This window comes from Rattus norvegicus, chromosome 9 (genome assembly GCF_021556685.1).
Source record: "Rattus norvegicus strain SHRSP/BbbUtx chromosome 9, alternate assembly SHRSP_T2T, whole genome shotgun sequence".
NCBI classification, from domain to species: domain Eukaryota; kingdom Metazoa; phylum Chordata; class Mammalia; order Rodentia; family Muridae; genus Rattus; species Rattus norvegicus.
The window spans coordinates 19,719,268-19,744,730 of NC_141542.1; the positions used below are offsets into that span (position 1 = coordinate 19,719,268).

At 41.1% G+C, this 25,463-nt stretch overlaps 1 protein-coding gene across 1 annotated transcript in view; it reads right to left on the reverse strand.

Annotated features, from left to right (window-relative positions):
- Nucleotides 1-2,534: 2,534 nt before the first annotated feature.
- Nucleotides 2,535-25,463, reverse strand: part of LOC148003418 (disks large homolog 5-like) — a 56,783-nt gene continuing 33,854 nt past the window's right edge. The window contains exons 2-7 of the mRNA XM_087568636.1: nt 19,770-19,971; nt 13,696-13,964; nt 9,433-9,592; nt 7,975-8,106; nt 7,147-7,330; nt 2,535-3,337 (exon numbers count right to left, since the gene is read on the reverse strand). Coding sequence (XP_087424762.1) covers nt 3,332-3,337; nt 7,147-7,330; nt 7,975-8,106; nt 9,433-9,592; nt 13,696-13,786 — 573 coding nt within the window. The 5' untranslated portion in view covers nt 13,787-13,964; nt 19,770-19,971 and the 3' untranslated portion in view covers nt 2,535-3,331. The remainder of the gene's footprint in view (nt 3,338-7,146; nt 7,331-7,974; nt 8,107-9,432; nt 9,593-13,695; nt 13,965-19,769; nt 19,972-25,463) is intronic.

The window sequence follows — 25,463 nt, forward strand, 5'->3', positions numbered from 1 at the left end:
GTTGCACCTTGAAGGTGAAGGCTGGCCCTTCAGTGCCTCTGCAGCCTGAGGCAGAGTTCTGTTGGGAACACAAGAGCACTTGGCCAGAGATCATAGGGGACTGCATTTTGGTTGAACCATGAGACCTGGATGAGCAGAGGCCTCCACAGTCCTGATAAAGGGAAGTGGGGCCACATAGATGTGAGGGAACAATGGATCTTTGAACTGCATGTTCTCCACTTCATTTAGCTTTGCTGTATACATAGTATATGTAAATGATAAGGCCATCCCACTTTATCACATATAGTCTCTAGATTTTCAAATGTGTGCTAGTTTAAACACAGTAGTGTTAGTTCAGCACTACATTGTGTCCCATTTTCTTAAAGACCTTTACTTTATTTCTATTTATATATTTTTTCTTTTTCATTTTACGTTCTGCTCACTGACAACTGATACCTAATTACTCTCTCCCACAATCCTTCCCCAATTCTCCTGGCACAGTCTTCTCTGAGTGTATGAGGGCCAACTGTCTCAGTACCTCCCTTCTTTTAACAAAGCCTTTCCTGGTTGCATTGGTGAGGAAGCTGGTTTTGAATGCCTTGGACTTGGCTTTCTTCATGCTCCGATTTCCTGGCTTTGGGAAGTTTGTGAAGAACTGTCTGTCAACTTTGTACTTCCTCCAGATGGTACACAAGAGACAATGGTTTTGTGAATATTCCTGAGAATATATTTCAATCAAACCTATCCTACAAATATCATAAAAATGACAAAGGTAATGGAAAGCTACACATCTATTCCATTAGTTTTCAGTTCTTCTCAGAGCAGCAGTGTAGAAGCCCACAAAGCTCACAAAGTTAAGTGAGGTCACGCAGGGGTCAGAAGGGATTGCAGACTGGTACAACCATTCTGGATATCAGTCTGGAGGTTCTTCAGAAAATTAGACATTGCACTAGCTGAGGACCCAGCTATACCTCTCCTGCACATATAACCAAAAGATGCTCCAACATACAACAATGCACACCCTCCACTATGTTCATAGCAGCCTTATTAATATAGTCAGAAAATGAATAGATCCCAGATGCCCTTCAACAGAGGAATGGAAACAGAAAGTGTGGTACATCTACACAATGGAGTAATACAGAGATATCAAAAACAATGACTTCATGAAATTCATAGACAAAGAGAATGAACCAGAAAATATCCTCCTGAGTGAGTTAACACAACCACAGAAACACTCACATGGTATGCACTCATTGATAAGTGGATATTAGCCCAAATGCTCGAATTCCCCAAGATTCACAGACCAAATGAAATTCAGGAAGGATGACCAAAATGCTGGTGCTTCACTCCTTCCTTTAAAGGAGAAGAAGAATCCCTATTGAAGGGATAGGGAGGCAAAGTTTAGAACAGAGCCTGGAGGAATGGCCATTCAGAGTCAACCCCACGAGTGGCCTATACATATACAGCCTTCAAACTAGATGAGGTGGATGAAGCTAAGAGGTGCATTGCTGACAGGAACTGGATATAGATGTCTCCTGAGAGGCACAGCCAGATCATGTCAAATACAGTGGAGAATGCTAGCAGCAAACCATTGAACTGAGAACTGGACCTCAGTTGGAGGAATTACAGAAAGATTGAAAGAGTTGAAGGGACTTGCAACCCCATAAGAACAACCATGCCTGCCAAGCAGAGTTCCCAGAGACTAAACCACTACCCAATCACTATACAGGGACGGTGCCATGGCCCCATCTGCATGTGTATCAGAGGATGGTCTTCTTGGGCACAAATGGAATGAGCAGCCCTTGGTCCTGCCTAGGCTGGGAAAGTGGATGTTTGGTGAAGGGAATACATTTATAGAAGAGGGGGAGGCTGATGGTATTCGAACTTATTTCTGGAAAACAAGGAAGGAATAACATTTGAATTCAAAATGAAAAATATTCAATTAAAATTCAACAACAACAAAATGGTGTTTAGAGCTTCAAATAAAAAAAGCCACAATCAGGAAACAGAATTGTATGCCTCTGGTTTTCTTCAAAAATGCTCAGGGTCTGGGTCGGTTCTGGGACCAGGCTGGACCAAGCAGGTTCCTGCCGCTGACTGCTCCTCTATTCCTGTTTCCAGAGGCATCATGCAGATTAATATTGGGCCAGAGATGTGGGAAGAGCTGGGCAGAAGTCGCTTTCTGTCCTGTGGTCTCAGGATTATCTGCATTCCTGGGTGTTCAGCACTCTCCGCCGCAGGATTTGTCCTGGGAGATATTACAGAAAAATTAATGTTTATCCCATTAATTTTTTCAATACTGTCATCCACAGAGTATAATTTAGAGGTAACTATATATTTGACAGCAAGCATACACAGTGGGTAGTGTATGCATGATGAAGTTGAAATTCACAGATTTGGGAACACAGTGAACAGTGACTGCATAATTGCCTTTGAATCTCAGTCTGACTGGGAAGTGATTTGATGCCCAGTCCCCATGAGAATGCAGAGATCCCTCCCTCCCTGATAGCTGTGGGACTTCAGATGTTGACACTAATAATCAATAAAGAAGGTTCTTAAGGGTGAAGAGTTTGAGATTACTCTTTTATTCACCAGAATACATCCAATTTACTTGATAGTAACCAGATGCAGGTAGTCAATATATACAGTCTATATCCTTATCAAAATAGAAAAGCAAATGAAGAAAACAACAACACATAAATAACAAAACTTCAAATGAATAGAAGGAAAACCAAATAACCAAAACAATTAAAACTCAACCAAACTTTAAATAGAGGAACTGCGCTAAGCATTCTTTCGCTGCTCCTTTTGCAGAATAGACTTATAGCCTGTGGCTTGCCTGGGAGACATAGTAGACAAGCAGTTACTGATGGTAATAATCTTTTCAAGAGGAGTGGAAGTAGGTCTGTTTTGTTGGAGTGGGGGTATTAAGGAAAAAGCCTACCAATACTGAGTATAAATGGTATTACAGACTTTGTTTCAAAGTCTTTCCAATGTTGTGAACTGATCTCCATGAAACTCTTCTGGATGACCCATCAGGACAAGTACAAATTTACACGTGCACAGTCTTTCTGGATGACCAGCAGCTCTTGATTGATGTGCATCCGCACTTCTCTGGGTCCCTCCAAAAGTGCACACTTGCTGGAGAGAGCTGAGGTGAAAGTAAAGCCTACTCAATCCAAAGAAGATAAAATAAAGGAGGAAAGTGCAGTCCACAATTGCTATGGACATTACAGATGAGATGCAATAGTGGTGCATTTGCTGTGCACACTTAATTCTCCTCTTGTAGCACTTCTCTCCAAGGGAGATCTTGTCCTGGTCTGTGTCATGTTCGAGTTTCTGCTGGAGAACTTCAGACCTAGCAGAGCAAGGGAATAAAGGTTTAGTGAGTGATTGTCATTCAGATCTCCCTCTTACATCAGCTCTATTCAGTTGGATAATCCAGCATGACCTGTCAGCTGATGTCAGTCCCTGCATCCCAAAGTGTCATAGAGTACCTGCGCTTGGATTTATATCTCAGCTTTTCAAACTGCTAGAATTTGAACTGTGGACTATGCACTGTACCGGAATTAAGAGAAAAATGAGCATATTACAGGTCCAGGTTTATTATGAATAATAACATTGTAGCTGGGTCCGAATCTGAGTTCAAGAATGGTATGAGCAACCTAGAATACCATGTGGATTCCTTCTGGAGAACATGCCCAGAATTGTGGTGAAAGTTCTGATTATGTTAGCACTGAAGGAACCTGCCTAGGTTCAATTTGTAACCACTGAATCTGCAAATACACAGAGAAGCCATCTCACTTCAAATCCATGCTCACCGCACAGATCCTGTAATCACTGAGAATGTGCTCACAGCATACACAAGGAACATTAAAGTTTATTGTGATGGACATACATAACAGCACCCTTGTAAGACTATGGTTATTGTAATGCAATTTGTGAGATGACAGAAGAGAAAATGTCCTCAGATCTTATCAGAGAGTTAACAGGAAGAAAGGATTACAAAATACAAAGAAATCCTGAGGATTATACATATTGTGTCATGGACAAAATTCCCATAAACTGTACCAGAACAATACTCTGGGTAGTTCTTTAGGTGACTGATGGTGAAAACCTTGTCAGTGGTCAGCCATCCAAAAAGGATAGTTATATAGGGACAGGAAATCCAATTGGCTTCTGCCAGTCTGTGTTCCTACCTGATCTCAAAATTATCAGAATGCTTCTACAATGTTCCTCCCAAGCTACTTCCCTGGGTGATTGGTTCTCTGCTTCAGAATGTCGTGCATTCTTTCCTCTAATCCTTCATTATTCTGATCATCAGATGAGTGTACTGTCAATGGAAGCATGCATGCCTGTGTGCACACACAAACACACACACAGACACACAGACACACTAATACAAACTCGCAAACACACAAGCCATTTGTGCTTACACAATATAAACATAGTACATTGCAGTGTTTACTTTCCCTTTTAATGCTTAATATAATGATTCCCCAGGATACTCTGGAGGCATAAAAACAAATGTTGAGTGGGACATGTACATAGTGGTCATAGCCTATAGACAGCTCAGTCAGTGTGCTGCCCTCCAATAAGCCGACATAGAATCAGGGTTCTTTCCCTATTACCTATCTGGCTTAGCAAGTTCCCAAGGCTGTGTAGAGCAGTCTTGTTTCCCAGCAAAGGATCATATGTTAGTGGTGGACTAGACTCCTGTTCTTGTTCACTGTTTCAGACTTTCCCCATAGAGTGCAGCTTCTTCTAATAGGAGCTCTCTTTACCATAGCCTGAGTGACTTCATGCCCAAAGCTATGCCCCCAGAATCATAGGAAATCTCCATAACCAGGATCCATATGAACAATGTTTCTACCTATAATGTGATTGTGTCACAGATATTTGGAGTAAATAAATAAATGCTTACATGGATGATCTCACACTGAGTCATAATCCATTGAAGGGCTCCAACCTCTCCTACAGTTTCCCTCCTTGGACCACTACAACCCAGATGTGCTCTAGTTGCTCTAGTTGGACACCTATTCTTTTCTCTGAGATCTCTGGGTCAACTAACACTTCTGTTCCACTTAAAGAACATGGCTTCTCACAGGCCTTTCTGATCGTCCACTAACAGACCCGTCTGAATTTCATCATTTCTCCTAACTCCATTGAGGCTGAAATTAACTGAGAGACAATGATGTTGATTGACAGCACTTGCAGAATGCTACACAGATAACATAGGGGAGCGCTTTAGATTATCTGTGCACCTAAAGGGGCTCCTGAAACTGCCCTGTTCTTGCACCACAGCATAGCTATGGGGCTTTTGCTGGATGACGATACAACTCCAAGCAACTCAAATTCTCAATGAATAAAATCCAAGCCAAACTCCCAGGGGAAGCTGTAGTGTGCCAAGGTAGCTGGAAAGAAATGGTAGCAGGCAATGTGGAAAGCAACCTTGGAGAAGACACAGTGAGTGACACAACCTTCCAGTGGGCTTTCACAATTCACAAAGAACAGAGAAGGATCATAAATCAGTGGATTTTATAAAGCAGCCCCCCTTACCTTCATGTACTCCATTCCTTTGACGTGCTCCAAAGGATTTCGATGCAGACCAGTCATTTTTCCCTAATCACTTGAAAATCTAACTTTACAAGTGTTTTGGGTTCTTTTGCTGTACAGATCTAGGTGGAGATTCCAAGTGATTGGGGTGCTATATTTGATATTCATGGATGCAAAGTGAACTCTTAGATTCTTTTTCTCATGAAACATGGCAATAGAGACTCACATGTGCAATTATGCACAGGGAAACACACACACACACACACACATACATACACACACACACACACACACACACACACACACACACACACACACACACAAAAGAACCCATACTAGAAACACTTGAAAAATCATTCAGAATTAAATCCACAACACTTGCATAAACATGCTGAGCCACAGCTGGTACACACACACACACACACACACACACTCACACACACAGAGTCACAGATATACACACTCACTAACACACACTGACACACACACTGACACACACATACTCCCACTCACACACACATAATCTATCACACACACATACAGACACACACACAAACAAGCACAAACAGACACACACAATCACTAACACACACTCACACACACACACTCATACACACTCACACACACATACACCCACTCACACACACACACAAACACAAACACAAACATACTCTATCACACACACATACAGACACACACACACAAACAAGCACAAACAGACACACACACACACACACACACACACACACACACACCAAAATCGCAATTCGGCAGAAAACAATGAAGATCCCATCCTACTGGAGGAACAACATAATATAGACTATTCAAAGCAAGTATTTTAACAGAGAATCACTACTCAGCCATTTTTCCCGAGAGGAATAAAAAGTCCTAGATAGCACTCTTCTTGATGAGAATGGGGGTAGATAACTCTGTTTTTGAAGTCTCAAATCTCTCATGCCAATTGTCAGGTTTTGAGAACACTTTTCCACATCCCTGCTTTTCCAAGCATCTACAGAGTATAAGGTCAAGATATGAACTCTCCAGCAACACTCGAACAAAACAGGACTGACATGCTGCTCCTCAGGCTCTGTCAGGTACCATGATTTAGGAAGCATGAAGAGATGGTCTTGATATACAGGGAAAATGGGGGAGAAAGAACAAATCCACCAAAAGGTGACAATGAGAACCATTTCTTTGGCATTTCCACCAGGCTCTCCTCCTTCTAAACTACTTAGTTCCTGGAATCTCACATGACCCTGTAAAGAAAATGGGCTCTGGGCTTTTGCTTCATCTCTCAAAGCCCTGCTCTAGTCTAAAGAGGGGCTCCCACATAGCACCCTCCACACATAATGGCATGTAGTGCTGTGCTGTGTGATCAACCCATCTCCCTTAATGAAGTGCAGATTCTCGAGGAGCAGGAGCATTTGCTTTCCAAACATGCAGTTTCCTGAAAAGGGGCTATCTCCACAGAATGCCTTGTAAACCATCACATAAATGAACACTTGGATGAGACCTAGGTCAGGACATGGATCAGTCAATAGACAGTTACATTGGTTTGTCTATGTTTATGGTAAGACATGAGGACAGCCTGACCCTGAGTCCTAACCCTACCTGCTGTTGCTTGGCTCTGGGGACACAGATGTTCATTCCGGCTTCTTCACAGAGCCTCTTTGTCTCCACAGAGGATGCTGGCAGTTCAGTCTGCTCCACCAGCAGTTTTCTGTTCTCATTCAGCAAAATCTGTATATTGTTCTTCAATTGAGTTTGTTCACGCAGGAGCTGGGAGTGCCTGATGCTGAACCACAAACATAAATGGTAAATCCCAGCCAGCTTCTATTTGCCTGTCACTCCTGCAAGTCCAATCATCCCTTCAAGGGCCCTCATCCCCAGAAATCCTCAGAATAGAGCCACACTATACAAGTTAGCACCAATTAGAGGACACATTCCCTGTGAATCAAAGTACTTCTGAAAATCCTGACACTAAGACGGTTCATATAAATCAGGGTAGAAGAAATGGTCCATAAGGGAGCTCATATGTCCATAGTATGCTGAAATCATCTGCAAGGAGAGGTCAAATGCCCTCTGAGGGAGGATAGAAGATCCAATAGCTGTACAATCTTTCCATGAGTTTCTCATGGATCATAGACATCCTGTCAGAGTCCTAGAGATTCAGAGTTGATTGATATTCTCATCATGGTGCCAACCTTTTCTATCTAGAGGATCCTTAATGGGGAAAATAAGAATTGGAGGGTCTTCTACACCCTTCACATGTAGGACAACTGAGTCCAAGAGCTACAAATCTAAGACCCTTGCCACAAGGCAGGCTTCTTGTTAAGAGTCAGACACTACAGAACCAGAGCCCTGACTTTTGTTCAAAGTCATACAGGATAGAAGCATTCCCTGCCTAGTGCTGTGTTCTCATCTCTCTCAGTGACTCACCGGTAGGAACTGTTCACTTGTATGAGCTCCTTGTACCTCTCCATGGCATCAGTAATTGAGTTGGTCATCATTTGCATAGCCATCATTCTCATCTCATGTTCGGATTGAAGGACTGGCAATTCGACATCCAGCCTGGGTTAGGTCATGGCCAAAGGAACAAATAATATTTTGAACTCACGATTTCAGAATTAGGTGAAATGTAAATAAAAAATATATAATAAAAAATTTCAAATTCAAGGAATGGTGGAAGGGAAGAAAGTGGCAAAGTCAAATACCAGACCAAAACCCAACAGTGAGACTCAATCCACAGAAAATATTTCTATGTAAATAAGCAAACATTTGTTTTGAAATAAGGACTCCTTGGAATCCTGAGAGATATGGTTCTTGCAAAGACTCACTATATAGGAGGGGGCAGAGCCTGAGAGCTGCCTGTTTGGGAATAACAACAGTCAAGACCACAGTGACCATTTCTAGGTCACAATAAACAATCCCTGGATAGTTAAAAAAAATAAAAAACTAAAGATCAAAGCAGGTGAAACAGATTAGGTGACATCAGACTGTTCTCTCTATTAAGTAAACTCAGTATGTACCACATACTTGCTCCTTCAAAGTATTTGTACTGGTTAAGTTTATTATCCTGGGCACAGGACAACAGAGCCACGGTACCAATTGGAGGGACCTGACCTTCAAGAGCTGGCCAGGTGAGCATTATAGAATTGACTAGTTCAGGAAGAAGATTCCTCCAGTCTGTGCCACAGCTTTGGGCCCAAGAGAAAGCTGTGATGACATTTCTCTTGTTTTGAAAGCAGGTATACTCAATCCTTTGTTTCTATCGTTACATAAATTCTCAGATGGCATAACTAAGTTTGACAGGAAAGAGGATTTACAGCACCTCCTCCCCTCAGGAGAGTCCTGAAGGTATACAGAAGGAGCAAAGTGCTCTGATGATCAGTGTGGGTCTCCACGTACTCATCACTATCATGACCTGCAAAGTGGTGATCAAACAAATCCTCAGACCCCATCAAAGGTCCCAGACCTCCTGATCCTGAGTAAAACACCAACAAATACATCCACATATATACATACCAACCCATATCCAAACACATTTAGAATGCCAACTACATCCATGGAGGTGCCATAGAATCAGTGTATAATGAACAAAATCAGAGTAAAAGAGTGATGATGTGCAGGCATTTCATTCACTCCCACAGTTGCAGCAAGTGTGACCAGGTCCTTCCAGCTGCTGACAGAACCAATGCCTCTCCAACTACCTCAGGCCCAACTACAGAACAGGTTGAGCCTAAACACACAGCACCTAGCTTATCTCACAAGCCAATGCATGCCAAATATCCTTAAAATCCAGGATGAGAGGTGAAACTCTCTCGATCTATGAGGAAATCTCGGGTTAGCAGAGAGAGAGCACAAGACAGTGAACAGGTTACTGGGCATAATGACTACCTGTGGTCCCAATCATCATAGATATAAAGGTCCAGGATTTGGTAAAGTTCATCCCTCTCGAATTGACACTTCTGGATTTCAAATTTGAGTTCCTCCAGTTCCTTTAGACACTCCACTTGCTGACTGATGACACTTTGGGATGATGCCTTCCTACCAAAACCTGTAGATAGATAAACCCAAGTGAATTTGCATATTTGATGGCCCATGGGAGTAAAAGACAATTCTGAATACCAAAAGGCAGTTGAGGAAGATGAAATGGTAGACTGGGTGAATCCCTGAAAGAGCAGAAAAGCTATTTTGAAGCTGGACTTCAAGCTATGACCCTCTTCCCAACCTCTAATGCCATACAAGTGCTACACTCACTATTACAGGACTCCTGGCACTGACAGTTATAACCTGACTGAGACATAAACATCTCGGATAATGTTATCTCATATTAGATGTGGTGCAGTTAATCCTGGAGTTCATAATGCTTAGCACCATCAAGCTCTAATCATCTGTGTTTCAGCCCAAAGTGTCTGAGAACTCAATTCATGACTAGGGGTGCATCCTTCCTTGTTCTCGCCATCAGAGACTTATGTAACATACAGTAATCTAGAGGATGAAGTGCTTCAACTCCCAACCATGGATGGTCACATTGTTAATCTCATAGTGCCTCCTCCTGCCATTCATTGACACTCACAGTTAAAAAGCTTCAGGAAAAGACACTGAAGGCTTACCACTTTATGGCTTTCTCGCAAATTTAAGATTAGGAACTCCTGACTCTTGGTTTGCCTTTGAGAAATCCCAAGGCTCCTGCTTGTAAGGCCTAGTCTTAGAAGGCACATCTCAAACCTACCTCCTTGAGGATGTTCCCCAACTCTGCCCAGGACTCACCAAGCCTTCCCCAGAATGATTTCCTTCTTTCTGTTTCACTAGAGAGGGGGTCAGCTTCCCTCTGACCTGGTGTGTTCTCTCCTTGATCTTCCCTTTCCTTCTGAAATAGCCTGAGCAGCTGGCGAAACATGCCTGCTTGTGAAACCAAAGGGAACTGAAGAAATATCCCAAAGGCAGTTGGTGTCACCACAACACTGGTGACATCACAGAAGATTCTAGGGATCTCTTAGATACAATAGATTGCCCAGTGAAGTGCTTACTGGTGATGTCACTGGAAAGTTCTATGGCCTACCTACTAACCAGCTTTCCCCAAACTAATGATTTTCTGTGGGGACCCTTTCCTCCAGTCTCTCATGTGTCGCTGGGAATACCATTTGGCAACCTCTATTTCAAAGCTAGATGTTTCTCTCTGCTTCATAATAAGTCAACAATGCTTTTGCTGGGGAGGGTTGCTTACAACCCTGAATTGGAGAACAGATTTTTCTTAGCACCCAAATCTCTAGGGACCAAGGAGGAGGGAGACTTTTCTTAAAAGTAAATCTACTACTTGAGACAATGCATGTGACACACATTTCCTTTCCTAAGCTTTTCCCTTTTTCTGGAGGCCAATATATTTCTTCTATACCTCTGAGTGTATAAAACCTGGAAATATTTGCTTACTGTGCAGTCCTTGACAGCTGACATTGTTTCCATTTACATATCCATGTATTTCACAAAATCAATGGTCTATAATCCCATTTTTTTTGCAATAAAAACTCCTTTTCCATGGGAACATAGGGATCAACTACAGGGCATATATAAAAGAATAAGTTTCTGTCCCTTTTATATATTATGTAGGACATCTTCCCTTTCTCAAATATAACATATATAACAAATATAACAAATATAACAAGACATAAATTGGACATCAGTGAGCAAATGTCAACCTGGACCTTATGTTACTACATTGTAACTACATAGCCGTCACTTCTCCAATATCATTCTTCTCGAATAGCCAAGTCCAGGCATGAGAATATTGGGGGCTGCACCATGATCTTTTACTTGTAGCAAACATAAGAATCAGGACAGGATGGGAGTGGAATGGCCTGAGGTCAGGTTGAACCTCAATTTTAATGGGTCCATAAGTTCAGAAGAGTGTTCATTTGGCACTGTGATATGTGGATTCTGTCTTATTATGCTAGGTTTTATAATTCCACCTGAATGTGTGCTATAATGCCACTCCTCCTCAGAGATGTAAGAGTGTAAATCATGTCTGACCTTTCTGGGAAGATCTCTGCCTTTTCCTACCGTCTGGAGTTATACAACATCACTATACAAAGCTCAGAAGAGAGGGGTGCAGATGTGCGGGCCTTAGAAGTTGAGTATCTTTTCTTCTGATTAAGCCACTTGTTTTTCCTATGTAATTTTTCCCTTGCTCTTTTACTAATGGTGGCTGACTTCTTTCCTGGCCTGAGGTAAACTGGAGTACAATCTTGTGGATTACTGAACCTTCTATTTTTGAGATGACAGTCCCACCAAGGGTCCTACTGCAACAGAAGGTATGAATAAGTCTCAGGGGCTGGAGTAAGTTAAAAACGTCTGTGACAACAAAGAACTGATTAAGAAAACAAGAGCCCAGCTGCTCATCAAGATCACAGTTGTATGATAGTAAGAAAATGTGAATAGGGCATCGGGTGAAAAGATAAATTAATTAGGAGGTCATAGGCCTAGAAGGGGTAGCCTTTGCTCTCAGTGGAGCTGCCATTCTTTCTGCCATTCCTCGCCCTCTGCCACAGGACCAGAGACTTCCCCATACAACTGGCTGGCCTTGCCAAAGACCTGGCAGGGCTTCTCCCTGTAGAATAGGACATGTAGAGTCCTTGAGAACTCACCAAGAGGTCTCCTCCACACAGGTTCCTTGTTGTCAAAGGGAAATGTTCCTGCAGAATCCTGCCATGGCAGCAGGAATTTCAACCTGGCTGCTCTTGGTCCAGCTCACTGGGTGCAGGCCCGAGGCCCAGGGGTATCTGGGGAAAGAAGCAGCACGCACTACCTCACAGCTCTCTCTTTGTTGGATGCAACTGCTAGGACTGTGATGGGATTTTTGTTTCTTTGTGTTTATTAGAAATACCTACAAAGGTGATTAAAGTTGCAACATGCCTTCATACCCAGAGTGCAGAATGTTTTTACATCGTTGTTGTTCCTGTTTTATGTTTGGATTTTGTTTTTTAATCCCCTCAGGAAATTTCCCTGTGCTTAGAATGTTAAGCACATGCTCGGGAGGGATCGATTATTCAAGTTCAGCAAAGCTTTTGTTCTCACCATCACTCCAGAGATGATGCCATTACTTACTTTGAAATGAGCAAACAGTTATAGAGAAGTAAATTAACCTGTAAGCTATCACAGAAGAAACACATCATGATTGTGGAGTGGCACCCCAGTATTTTGTATTTCCTAAGTTATTTTTATTTTAAACTTTTTATTGGACTTTTTGGGTATATTTCATCTTTTTTAAATCCTTAAAGGTATATTTTATTCCTCTCCTCCCATTTACAAGGTGGAATTTCACCTGTGATTGTTAGTCCAGATAGTTTGGTCAATGGCTTAGACATCACCTTGGCCTAGTTTCCTTGGCATAAGCTGAGTTAGAAGCAGACTCAAAAATTCAGGACTCAACAAATAATGAATTCCACTACATCTGGATCCCTAGCCTCATACCCAGGAAGGGACTGTATTTCCATTCACTATTTAAAAAAAAGATGCAGTTCATTAACCTGTAAAAAATTTCTCAAGTATATTAAAGTGTTTACCATGGTCATACATTTTTTCAAATACCTGGCATTCATCTTTTTCCAAAACCTAAAATTTCTTTCTTATTCACATTTTTTTGATTAATTTTGGTATTAGTATCATTTTTTTAAATTTCAGCTTTTTAAATAGATATATATGTTTTCTTCAAACCTTATTCCCTTTCCCAGCTTTTGGTCCATAAGCCCCCCTGCCGTGCCCTCTCCCATATGTATGGTCCCCCAATCCATGCCACTTAGAAACCCCTTCCCGGACATTTGCCTGCACTCAGGGTCCAACCTTGTTAAGAACAAGGGCTTCCCCTTCCACAGGTGCCCCAACAGGGATATTCTCTCCTACATATGTAGTTGGACCCCTGGGTCAGTCCATGTATAGTCTTTTGCTAGTGGTTTATTTGGTTGGCATTGCTGTTCTAATGGGGTTGCAAGTCCTTCAGCTCTTGAATCCTTCTTCTAATTCCCATAAATGGCGTCCTGTTCTCAGTTCAGCAGTTTACTGCCAGCACTGACCTCTTTATTTGACATGCCCTGGATGTGTCTCTCAGGGGAGATGCATATTCTGTCCCATTCAGTAAGCATTTTTTAGCTTCATCAATCTTACCTAGTTTTGGTGGCTGTATACATATGGGCCACATGTGGGGCAGACTCTGAATGGCTGTTCCTTCTGTCTCTGCTTTAGATTTGGTCTCCATATCCCCTCCTATGGATATTTTTGTTCCCCATTTTAAGAAGGAGTGGGAACATCTGCACTTTGGTCATCCTTCTTCTTGAGTTTCCTGAGATCTGTAGATTGCATCTTGGGTAATTCGAGGTTTTGGTCAGTTTCCACTTATCAATGAGTGCATACTGTCAACGAGGGGTGCTGAGTACCTGGAAGAGAATGAGAGACAAGAGACGTGACGAAGGACTCCACTACAAGAGTCTGATCAAGGCGACAATTTTATTTTTCCCCAAGGCTGAATTTGTACCATAAAAAGGGTAACAGAGAGAGGAGAGAAGTAAGAAACATTTACCCATGCTAAGGACACAATATTCATGTGGTCAGGGAATTGGCTGATGTTGACAGGTTGTCAGAAAGGTCACAGGTTTGTCATATCTATTAGTCAGCAGGATGTTGGTTTTTCAGAAAGGTTACAGGTCATGACATTGGGTATCTTAACGTTACACGTTATCATATGATTACTCATCTTTACCACCACATTTGTATTAGTCTTCTGCAGCTGGCTGGGGATTTTCCATGAACCCAGTCATACTTAATGCTAACCATAATAATAACATCAATAATGGAGGGCTTCAAGGCCATCGCTCACAACAGCATACCAAGTGTGTTTTTCTGTGATTGGATTACCTCCCTGTGGATGATATTTTCTAGTTCTTTCCATTTGCCTATGAATTGAACGTAGTCATTTTTTTTGATAGCTGAGTGGTACTCCACTGTGTAGATGTACCACATTTTTCAAATCCATTCCTCTGTTGAAGGGCATCTGGGTTCATTCCAGCTTCTGGCTATTATGAGTAAGGCTGCTATGAACATAGTGGAGCATGTGTGTTGTTGTATGTTGGAGAATCTTTTGGGTATATGCCCAGGACAGGTATAGCTGTGTGCTCAGGTAGTGCAATGTCCAATTTTCTGAGGAAACTTCAGACTGATTTCCAGAGTGCTTGTACCATTTTGCCATCACAGCAACAATGGACGAGTGTTCCTCTTCCTCCACGTCCTCCCCAGCCTCTGTTGTCACCTGAGTATTTAATCTTAGCCATCCTGACTGGTGTGAGGTGGATTCTTAGGGTTGTTTTGATTTGCATTTCCCTGATGACTAAGGATGTTGAGCATTTCTTTAGGTGCTTTTCAGCTATTCGATATTCCTCAGCTGAGAATGTTTTCTTTAGCTCCGTACCCCATTTATTAACAGGGTTGTTTGGCTCTCTGTACTCTAACTTCTTGTGTTTTGTGTATACTTTGGATATTAGCCGTCCATGAGATGCAGGATTGGCAAAGATTTTGTCACAATCTGTGGGTTGCGTTTTTGTCCTACTGACACTCTCCTTTGCCTTACAGAAGCTTGTCAGTTTTATGAGGTCCCATTTGTCGATTCTTGATCTTAAAGCATAAGCCGTTGGTATTTTGTTTAGGAAATTTTCCTTAGTGCTCATGTCTTCGAGACTCTTCCCTACTTTTTTCTATTAATTTTAGTGTATCTGGTTTGATGTGGAGGCCCTTGATCCACTTGGACTTAAGCTTTGTACAGGGTAATAAGAATGGGTCAACTTGCATGCTTCTACCTGTTGACCTCCAGTTGAATCAGCACCATTTGTTAAAAATTCTATCTTTTACCATTGGATGTTTTACCTCCTTTGTCAAAGATCAAATGACCATAGGTGTGTGGGTTCATTTCTGTGTCTTCAATTATGTTCCACTGATCTGCCTGTCTGTATGCCAATACCATACAAACTATTGCTCTGTAATACTGCTTGAGGTCAGAGATGGTGATTCCCCCAGAAGGTCTTTTATTGTTGAGTATAGTTTTGCTATCCTGGGTTTTATGTTATACCAAATGACAGCAAATTGCACTTTCTACCTTTATATAGAATTGAGTAGGAATATTGTTGGTGATGGCATTGAATCTGTAGATTGCCTTTGGCAAAATGGTCATTTTTTACCATATTCATCCTGCCAATCTATGAGCATGGGAGATCTTTCAATCTTCTGAGACCTTCTTCAGTTTCTTCAGAGATTTGAAGTTCTTGTCATACAGATTTTTTACTTGCTTGGTTCAAGTAACAGCAAGTTATTTTATATTATTTGGGACTATTGTGGAGGGTATCATTTCCCTAATTTCTTTCTCAGCCTGTTTACCCTTTGAGTAGAGGAAGACTACTGAATTGTTTGGGTTAATTTTATACTCGGACAGTCTGCTGAAGTTGTTGATCAGGTTAAGTAGTTCTCTGGTAGAATTTTGGTGTTGCTTAAGTAGACTATCATATCATCTTCAAATATTAGTGTTTTGACTTCTTCCCTTCTAATTTTTTCCCTTTGACCTACTTTCATTGTTTGATTGCTATGGCTAGGATGTTAAGTACCATATTGTACTTAAGTAGGGAAAGAGTGGGCAGCCTTGTCTAGTCCCTGTTTTTAGTGGGATTTCTTCAATATTCTAAGTTTAGTTTGATGTTAGGTACAGGTTTGATGTATTTTGCATTTTCCTATATTTAGATTCAGGTCTTCAATTCCTGATCTTTCCAGGACTTTACTAATTAAAGGGTAATGAATTTTGTCAAATGATTTCTCAGCATCTAATGAAATGATCATGTGGTTTTGACTTTGTTTATATGATGAATTTCGTTGATGGACTTCCGTATATTAAACCATGCCTGCATCCTTGCCATGAGGCCTACTTGACCATGATGGATGATTGTTTGGATGTATTCTTGGATTCAGTTTGCAAGAATTTTATTGAGCATTTTTGATCAATATTCATAAATCAAATAGGTCTGAATTTCTCTATCTTTGTTGTATCTTTGTGTGGTTAAGGTATAAGAGTAATTGTGGCTTCATAGAAGGAGTTTGGTAGTGCTCTGTCTGTTTCTATTTTGCGGAATAGTTTGGACAGTATTGGTATGAAGTCTTCTATGAAGGTCTGATAGAATTCTGCACTAAATCCATCTGGTCCTGGGCTCTTTTTGGATGGGAGATGTTTAATAGCAGTTTCTATGACTTTATGAGTTATGTGGTTGTTTCGATGGTTTATTTGTTCCTGATTTAACTGTGGTACCTGGTATCTGTATAGAAAATTGTCCATTTCCTCCACATTTTCCAGTTTTGTTGAATATATGTTTTTGTAGTAGGATCTGATGATCTTTTTAATTTCTTCAGATTTTGTTGTTATGTCTCCCTTTTATTTCTGATTTTATTAATTTGGATACACTCTCTGTGACCTCTGGTTAATATGGCTAAGCGTTTATGTATCTTGTTGATTTTCTCAAAGAACCAGCTCCTGGGTTTGTTGATTCTTTTGATACTCGGTTTTGTTTCTTCTTGTTTGATTTCAGCCCTGAGTTTGATTATTTCCTGCCTTCTACTCCTCTACGGTTTATTTAATTTTTTCTAGAGCTTTGAGGTGTGCTGTCAAGCTGCTGACATATGCTCTCTCTTGTTTCTTTTTGCAGGCATACAGAGCTATGAGTTTTACTCTTAGCGCTGCTTTTATTGTGTCCCATAAGTTTGGGTATGTTTTATCTTCATTTTCATTAAATTCTAAGAAGTCTTTAATTTCTTTCTTATGTCTCCAATGACCAAATTGTCATTTACTTCAACTTCCATGTATATGTGGGCTTTCTGTCCTACTTGTTGTTATTGATCAGCAGCCTTAGTCCGTGGTTTTTTGATATGAGACATGGGATTATTTCTATCTTCCTGTATCTGTTGAGGCCTGTTTTGTGACCGATTATATGTTCAATTTTGGAAAAGGTACAATGGGATGCTGAGAAGAAGGTATATCCTTTGGTTTAAGGGTGGAGTGTTCTATAAATATATGTTAAATCCATTTGTTTCATAACTTGTTAGTCTCTCTATGTCTCTGTTTAATTTGTTTCCCTGATCTGTCCATTGATGAAAGTGTTGTGTTTAAATCTCCTACTATTATTGTTTGTGGTGCAATGTATGATTTTTTTGAGCATTAGAAAGGTTTCTTATTGTTTAGGGACACAACTGCTATATACTTGACAAATATAGCAATCACCCAGAATATCCGTAGAAAGCATGTGACTGTTGGCCATATGAGGATGAGTTTCTTTCAAAGATCATCATGATTTTTGGTAAGATCTTCCCTGTAATTGGTGGCATGGCTTCCCACAAACATGGTCCAGTAGTCTAAAATCTACACCTTGGTAAGCATCTTGTTTTATCTGACTCATACACCAAATGCGGGGCCTCAGCCTGTGCATGGTCATAGTCCTGAGGGAGGATCCAGTGGCGAATCTCATCCTAGTCCAGCTTCCCATCCTTGTTCAGATCTGGGAAATCATTGAACTGCTCCCCAGACAAAACCCAGTCTGTCTCAGGGCAACTGTCCTCGTGAGAAAAAGATGTCCACAATGTACTCATCCTGGTCCACAATCCATCCCCGTTCTTGTCGATATCCTCCAGGGTTTCCAGAACTACAATCTCCTTCATATGTTCTAAATCCTCTTAGGGTAGAAAAGCAATGAACCTGTCCTGAGTAGCTGTCAGGTCACCGTCAAGGCCTTAAACCTCCTCTCATCTCGTGGAGGCAACTTTTTAAAGTTGTGATGATCAGAGCTACCTTGGAATTCAGCAAGTTTTCCCAGGTAGTAGCCATAGGTAGCCTGCTTGTATTCTTCCCAGGAGATTTTTTCCTCTATGTCCCTATCATAATCCTTCCAGAGTTTAGCCACATTTTGGTTGATGTATCTTTTCTGTACCTGTTTGATCCAAACTTTCAGGTTCTCAGTAGTAACAAGGCCGCCTTCATCACTGTCAATTGGATCAACAATTTTCCCCAGCCTCTCCTGCTCTCGTCCAGGCTTAGCTATCAAAGGTCTTGGAGTCCTCCTTGCCCAGGAAGACCTCATGATCGTACAGGAAGCTGTGCTTATTCTCTGGTGGCCACTCGCCCTGTTCTGAATCAGGACAAACCATGTGCTCCTTGCTCATCATGCTCTTGGCTAGGAACGCCAGGACCAGTGCCAGCAGGAGCCCATGGAGAGTCCCAGGCTGACACCATGCACCACAGTCGTGATCAAAGGGAGGCAGCAGGGAAGTAGGAGCTCAGAGCACCTTATCTGCTGTCCCTTCCCCAGAGAGGGCTTTTGTTACATTTCAAACGTTATCCGTTTTCCTGTTTTCCACAAAACCCCTTATAAAACCCCCTCCTCCTTCTACTGTGAGGGGGTTACCACATCCACCCAAACACCCAGGCCTACCTGTCTCCCTGTTCTGGTTTCCCCTACACTGGGGCATCAAGCCTTGACAAGACCAAGGGCTTCTCCTCCCATTTGTGCCCAAGAAGGCCATCCTCTTCTACATATGCAGTTGTAGCCATGGGTCTGTCCATGTGTACTCTTTGGATGGTGGTTTCGATCCTGGGAGCTCTGGGTGTTTCTCAGTGTTGTTCTTATGGGGCTGTAAACCCCTTCAGCTCCCTCAATCCTTTCTCTTACTCCTCCATTGGGGACCCTGCTCTCAGCTGATGGTTGGCTGCAAGTATCTGCCTCTGTATTTGTCATGCGCTTTACCCCACTCTTTTGAGCAGATCACCACAGAGCAACGAAGATGTATTGTCTTGGCGTGATGATGTACAGACAAATAGATGATTTCTTAATTCTTATGATGGTTCTATAAGAATTCCTAAAATTAGATTAGTAATTTTAAGCTCCTTTATAATGGGACTGCTATTATGTTTTCTCTGGTAATCAAAATTGCATTGAGAACTCTTCCTTCTTAAAGTGTCATGAGTGAATTGCTTCTGCAATACCAAGGAGGCATCTCCAAATTAGAACCCATGCTAAGAGGGTATAAACCAATTAACCAAAGTTCATAAAAGAGAACTAATGATTTACTATAGATGCAAGGACTGAATATAAATAATTGATTGGATTTGCCTATAGGTAATTTCACTTATTCTTTTCTCATAAAAATTACAGCTTTTAACTCACCATGAATGTGGAGAGCTAGTGACAGATGGTGACGGTTTATCCTGATGATTACTCTTCATGGATATGCATGTAAACATTCTCTGTCGTAAACTGATTATCCAACTTATGATTTGTATTCCTGTGCAAACTTGTGGTGAACTTTTCACCATGTGATGCTGTGTTCAGAGAGATATACAAATGCTAAGGACAAAGAGAGAGAAAGCTTTTTAGACAGAACTCAACAGAACAGAACAGAACTGAAGAAGAACTTAGAAGTAAAGGCATAGCATTGAGAGTAAGGCATTGAGAGAAAGGAAATTATTGTGTCATAAGAGCAAGAGGAAAGGAGATAAGAAGAAGAGAGCAAGAAGAACCTTCTCAGTCAAACTTTATGGAGGCAAACTTTTGTCTTTTAGGAAAACTGAAGAATTTAGAAATAAATGTTAAAATCACTGCTCTTCAGCCTTCAACCTGGCTCACTGGCTAGCCTCTGCTCTTCAGCCTGGTTCACTGGCTAGCCTCTGCTCTTCAGTCAGGCTCACTGGCTAGCCTCTGCTCTTCATTCAGGCTCACTGGCTAGCCTCTGCTCTTCAGTCAGGCTCACTGGCTAGCCTCTCCTCTTCAGCTGGGCTCACTGGCCTATGGGGCCCTAGCACATCGCTTAACCATCTGCACATGTCTGCCTGACCACACTGACCACCTGACCGCCCTGACTTCTTAAAGTCATTCTCTAGAAAGAGCACAAGAAACCAAAGAGAAACACCACAGCAAACTTTTCCCATGGGCTTTGCTTTAACCTTAAGTGCTTTCATTATTTCTTTAAAAGAGTGAAATATAATTTCGGCTATTCATATGGCCAAGAGAGCTGTGCAGTATTCATTGCTTTATGGAATTTGGTGCTAAATCAAAAGATTCCTTTATTCTATCACGATGTTATCTGTATGCTGTAAGATGTATGTTTAGAAAACACAACACTAAATTCCTAAAATCTAGATGTTTTAAGACATCAGCTCATGGAGAAACATAACTGCTTACCTATCTAGACTGGGCTTTTTTGCTATACTGCAGATACAATCAATTTTCCACACTACTTCCATGATTTTCAAGAATGATTAAGAGAAAAATAAGTTGAACATAATGGCCAGAAAGGAGGTTCTGTCAAGTTGTCTTATGTGGGACAAGATACCAAGGTATGACTGGTAAACCGAAAACCCCTGTTCCCGAAACTAACAGAACTTACAGAAAATACATATTTTCTTATCATTCCTCCTCCCCGATGGTCAATGATTTAATGAGCACCTACTATGATCCTAGCACTGTGCATCTAAGTGTGTAATGGTGAATAAAAAACTTAATAAAAAGCCTCATTAAGGAATAAAGAAAAATGAAACATAACTTTGAAGCTCAGAATTCAATATAAGCAAAACCACCATTTCTTCAGCTGGTGATTTCTGAAAACTTCATCATTTTTCCATGGGCTTCTATAGTAATGATACTGAGTCTTGATTTTGTAAATCACAAAAAGCAAGTCACACTTCTTTCTTGGCTCCCACAACTGTCAAAGGGAACAACACTGTCCCTGTCCATTGTGCTTCCCTATCAATCCTGCTATGGATGGTAATGAATTCCAGTCTTTTCAATGTGAAAACAGGCCACCACTTGAGGGCAAAGGTTATTAAAATTACCCAAACCGGTATATTCTCTAAAATTTACACATAGCATTTTACTGATATCACAATGTAAATTCACCACAAATATTTAACCAATGAAAATATTGAATAGCTATGCAAATAGGAGCGCTAATCATATATACTTGAAAACAACTATTATGGAAACAAAGGACGTACTAGGAGAAAAGATACATCACTAAAAGCTACACAAGCAGCAAAAAAGACACTACATTTCTTGGTTTGAAAGTTAGGAGATACACTTGATCTTTAAAGACGGACAATGTACTTGATCTTTAAGCCCTTTAACTGTGCCCTGTCCACATAGAAACTGCAGTAGATGACAATCTTTTGTAAGATTTATTTATTTATATGTGAGACAATGCATCTGTCTTCAAACACACCAGAAGAGGGCATCAGTACTCATTACAGATGGTTGTGAGCCACCATGTGGTTGCAGGCATTTGAACTCAGGACCTCTGGAAGAACACTTGGTGCTCTTACCCACTGAGCCATCTCTCCAGCCCTCACAATGGCCTCTTACACAGCATCACAGTGGTCTATTCCCAGAGGGCATAACTAAGTTTGACAGGGAAGAGGATTTATAGCACCTCCTCCCCTCGGGAGGGTCCTGGGTGCCACCAACGTATACAGAAGGAGCAAAGTGCTCTGTTGATCAGTGTGGGCCTCCACGTACTCATCACTATCACTACCTGCAAAGTGTTGATCAAACAAATCCTCAGACCCCATCAAAGGTCCCAGATGTCCTGATCCTGAGTAAAACACCACATGTACTTCCACATACATACATAGCAACCCATATCCAAACACATTTAGAATGCCAGCTACATGCATGGAGGTGCCATAGAATCAGTGTATAATGAACAAATTCAGAGGAAAGAGTGAATCCGTGCAGGCATTTCATTCACAAACACAGTTGCAGCAAGTGTGACAAGGTCCTTCTAGCTGTTGACAGAACCAATGCTAATCCAAGAGGCTCAGGGTCAAGTACAAAAGAGGTTGACCCTAAACACACAGCACCTAGCTTATCTCACAAGCAAATGCCTGCCAAATCTCCTTAAAATCCAGGATGAGAGGTGAAACTTTCTTGTGCTATGAGGAAATCTTGAGGTAGCAGAGAGAGAGTGCAAGACAGTTAACAGGTTACTGGGCATAATGACTACCTGTGGTCCCACTCATCATAGATATAAAGATCCAGGATTTGATAAAGTTCATCCCTCTCGAATTGACACTTCTGGATTTCAAATTTGAGTTCCTGTGGGGAGAGCTGGTTAGTAGGTAGGCCATAGAATTTTCCAGTGACATCACCAGTAAGACGTTCACTGGACACTCTATTGTATCTAAGAGATCCCTAGAATCTTCTGTGATGTCACCAGTGTTGTGGTGACACCAACTGCCTTTGGGATATTCCTTCAGTTCCCTTTGGGTACACAAGCAGGCATGTTTCGCCAGCTGCTCAGGCTATTTCGGAAGGAAAGTGTTGATCAAGGAGAGACCACACCAGGTCAGAGGGAAGCTGACCCCCTCTCTAGTGAAACAGGAAGGAGGAAATCATTCTGGAGAAGGCTTGGTGAGTCCTGGGCAGAGTTGGGGAACATCCTCAAGGAGGTAGGTTTGAGATGTGCTTTCTAAGACTAGGCCTTACAAGCAGGAGCCTTGGGATTTCTCAAAGGCAAACCAAGAGTCAGGAGTTCCTGATCTTTAATTTGAGAGAAAGCCATAAAGTTGTAAGACTTCAGTGTCTTTTCTTGAAGCTTTTTAACTGTGAGTGTCAATGATTGGCAGGAGGAGGCACTGTGAGATTAACAATGTGACCATCCATGGTTGGGAGTTGAAGCACTTCATCCTCTAGATTACTGTAGGTTACATAAGTCTCTGATGGCATGAACAAAGAAGGATGCACCCCTAGTCATGAATTGAGTACTCAGACACTTTGGGCTGGACCACACTTGGTTAGAGCTTGATGGTGCTAAGCATTATGAAGTCATTATGAACTCCAGGATTATCTGCACCACATCTGATATGAGATAACAATGTCGCAGATGTTTATGTCTCAGTCACATTATAACTTTCAGTGCCGGGGGTTGTGTAATAGTGAGTGTGGCACGTGTATGGCATTAGAGGTTGGGAAGAGGGACATAGCTTAAGAATCAACCTTTAAGAAAGCTTTTCTGCTCTTTCAGGGATTCACCCAGTCTCTACCATTTCCCCTTCCTCAACCTCCTTTTCGGATTCAGAATGATCTATTCTTCCCATTGGTTCAAATATGCAAATTCACTTGGGTTTATCTGTCTACAGGTTTTGGTAGGAAGGCATCATCCCAAAATGTCATCAGTAAGCAAGAGGAGTGTCTAAAGGAACTGGAGGAACTAAGGAAATTTTCCTTAGTTCTTATGTCTTCGAGACTCTTCCCTACTTTTTATTTATTACTTTTATTGTATCTGGTTTGATGTGGAGGTCCTTGATCCACTTGGACTTAAGCTTTGTACAGGGTAATAAGAATGGGTCAACTTGCATTCTTCTACATGCTGACCTCCAGTTGAACCAGCTCCATTTCTTAAAAATGCTCTCTTTCTTCCATTGGATGTTTTAACTCCTTTGTCAAAGATCAAATGACCATAGGTGTGTGGGTTCATTTCTGTGTCTTCAATTACGTTCCACTTATCTGCCTGTCTGTATGCCAATACCATACAAACTATTGCTCTGTAATATTGCTTGAGGTCAGAGATGGTGATTCCCCCAGAAGTTCTTTTATTTTTGAGTATAGTTTTGCTATCCTGGGTGTTATGTTATACCAACTGACTGCAAATTGCACTTTCTACCTTTATAAAGTATTGAGTAGGAATATTATTGGTGATGGAATTGAATCCGTAGATTGCTTTTTGCAAAATGGCCATTTTTTACCATAATCATCCTGCCAATCTATGAGCATCAGAGATCTTTCCATCTTCTGAGATCTTCTTCAATTTCTTTCCTCAGAGATTTGAAGTTCTTGTCATACAGATTTTTTATTTGCTTAGTTCAAGTAACAGCAAGTTATTTTATATTATTTGGGACTATTGTGAGGGTGTCATTTCCCTAATTTCTTTCTCAGCCTGTTTACCCTTTGAGTAGAGGAAGACTACTGAATTGTTTGAGTTAATTTTATACTCGGACAGTTTGCTGAAGTTGTTGATCAGGTTAAGTAGTTCTCTGGTGGAATTTTGATGTTGCTTAAGTAGACTATCATATCACCTCCAAATATTAGTATTTTGACTTCATCCCTTCTAATTTTTTCAATGACCTACTTTATTGTTTGATTGCTATGACTAGGACTTTAAGTACCATATTGAAAAAGTAGGGAAAGAGTGGGCAGCCTTGTCTATTCCCTGATTTTAGTGGGATTCTTTCAATTTTCTCAGTTTAGTTTGATGTTATCTACTGGTTTGATGTATTTTGCCTTTTCCTATATTTAGATTTAGGCCTTGAATTCCTGATCTTTCCAGGACTTTATTAATGAAAGGGTAATGAATTTTGTCAAATGATTTCTCAACATCTAATGAAATTATCATGTGGTTTTGACTTTGTTTATATGATGAATTTCATTGATGGACTTCCGTATATTAAACCAGCCCTGCATCTTTGCCATGAGGCCTACTTGATCATAATGGATGATTGTTTGGATGTGTTCTTGGATTCAGTTTGCCAGAATTTTATTGAGCATTTTTGATCAATATTCATAAATCAAATAGGTCTGAATTTCTCTATCTTTGTTGTATCTTAGTGTGGTTTAGGTATAAGAGTAATTGTGGCTTCATAGAAGGAATTTGGTAGTACTCTGTCTGTTTCTATTTTGCGGAATAGTTTGGACAGTATTGGTATGAAGTCATCTACGAAGGTCTGATAGAATTCTGCACTAAATCCATGTGGTCCTGGGCTCTTTTTGGATGGGAGATGTTTAATAGCAGTTTCTATGTCTTTATGAGTTATGGGTTTGTTTCAATGGTTTATTTGTTCCTGATTTAACTGTGGTACCTGGTATCTGTAC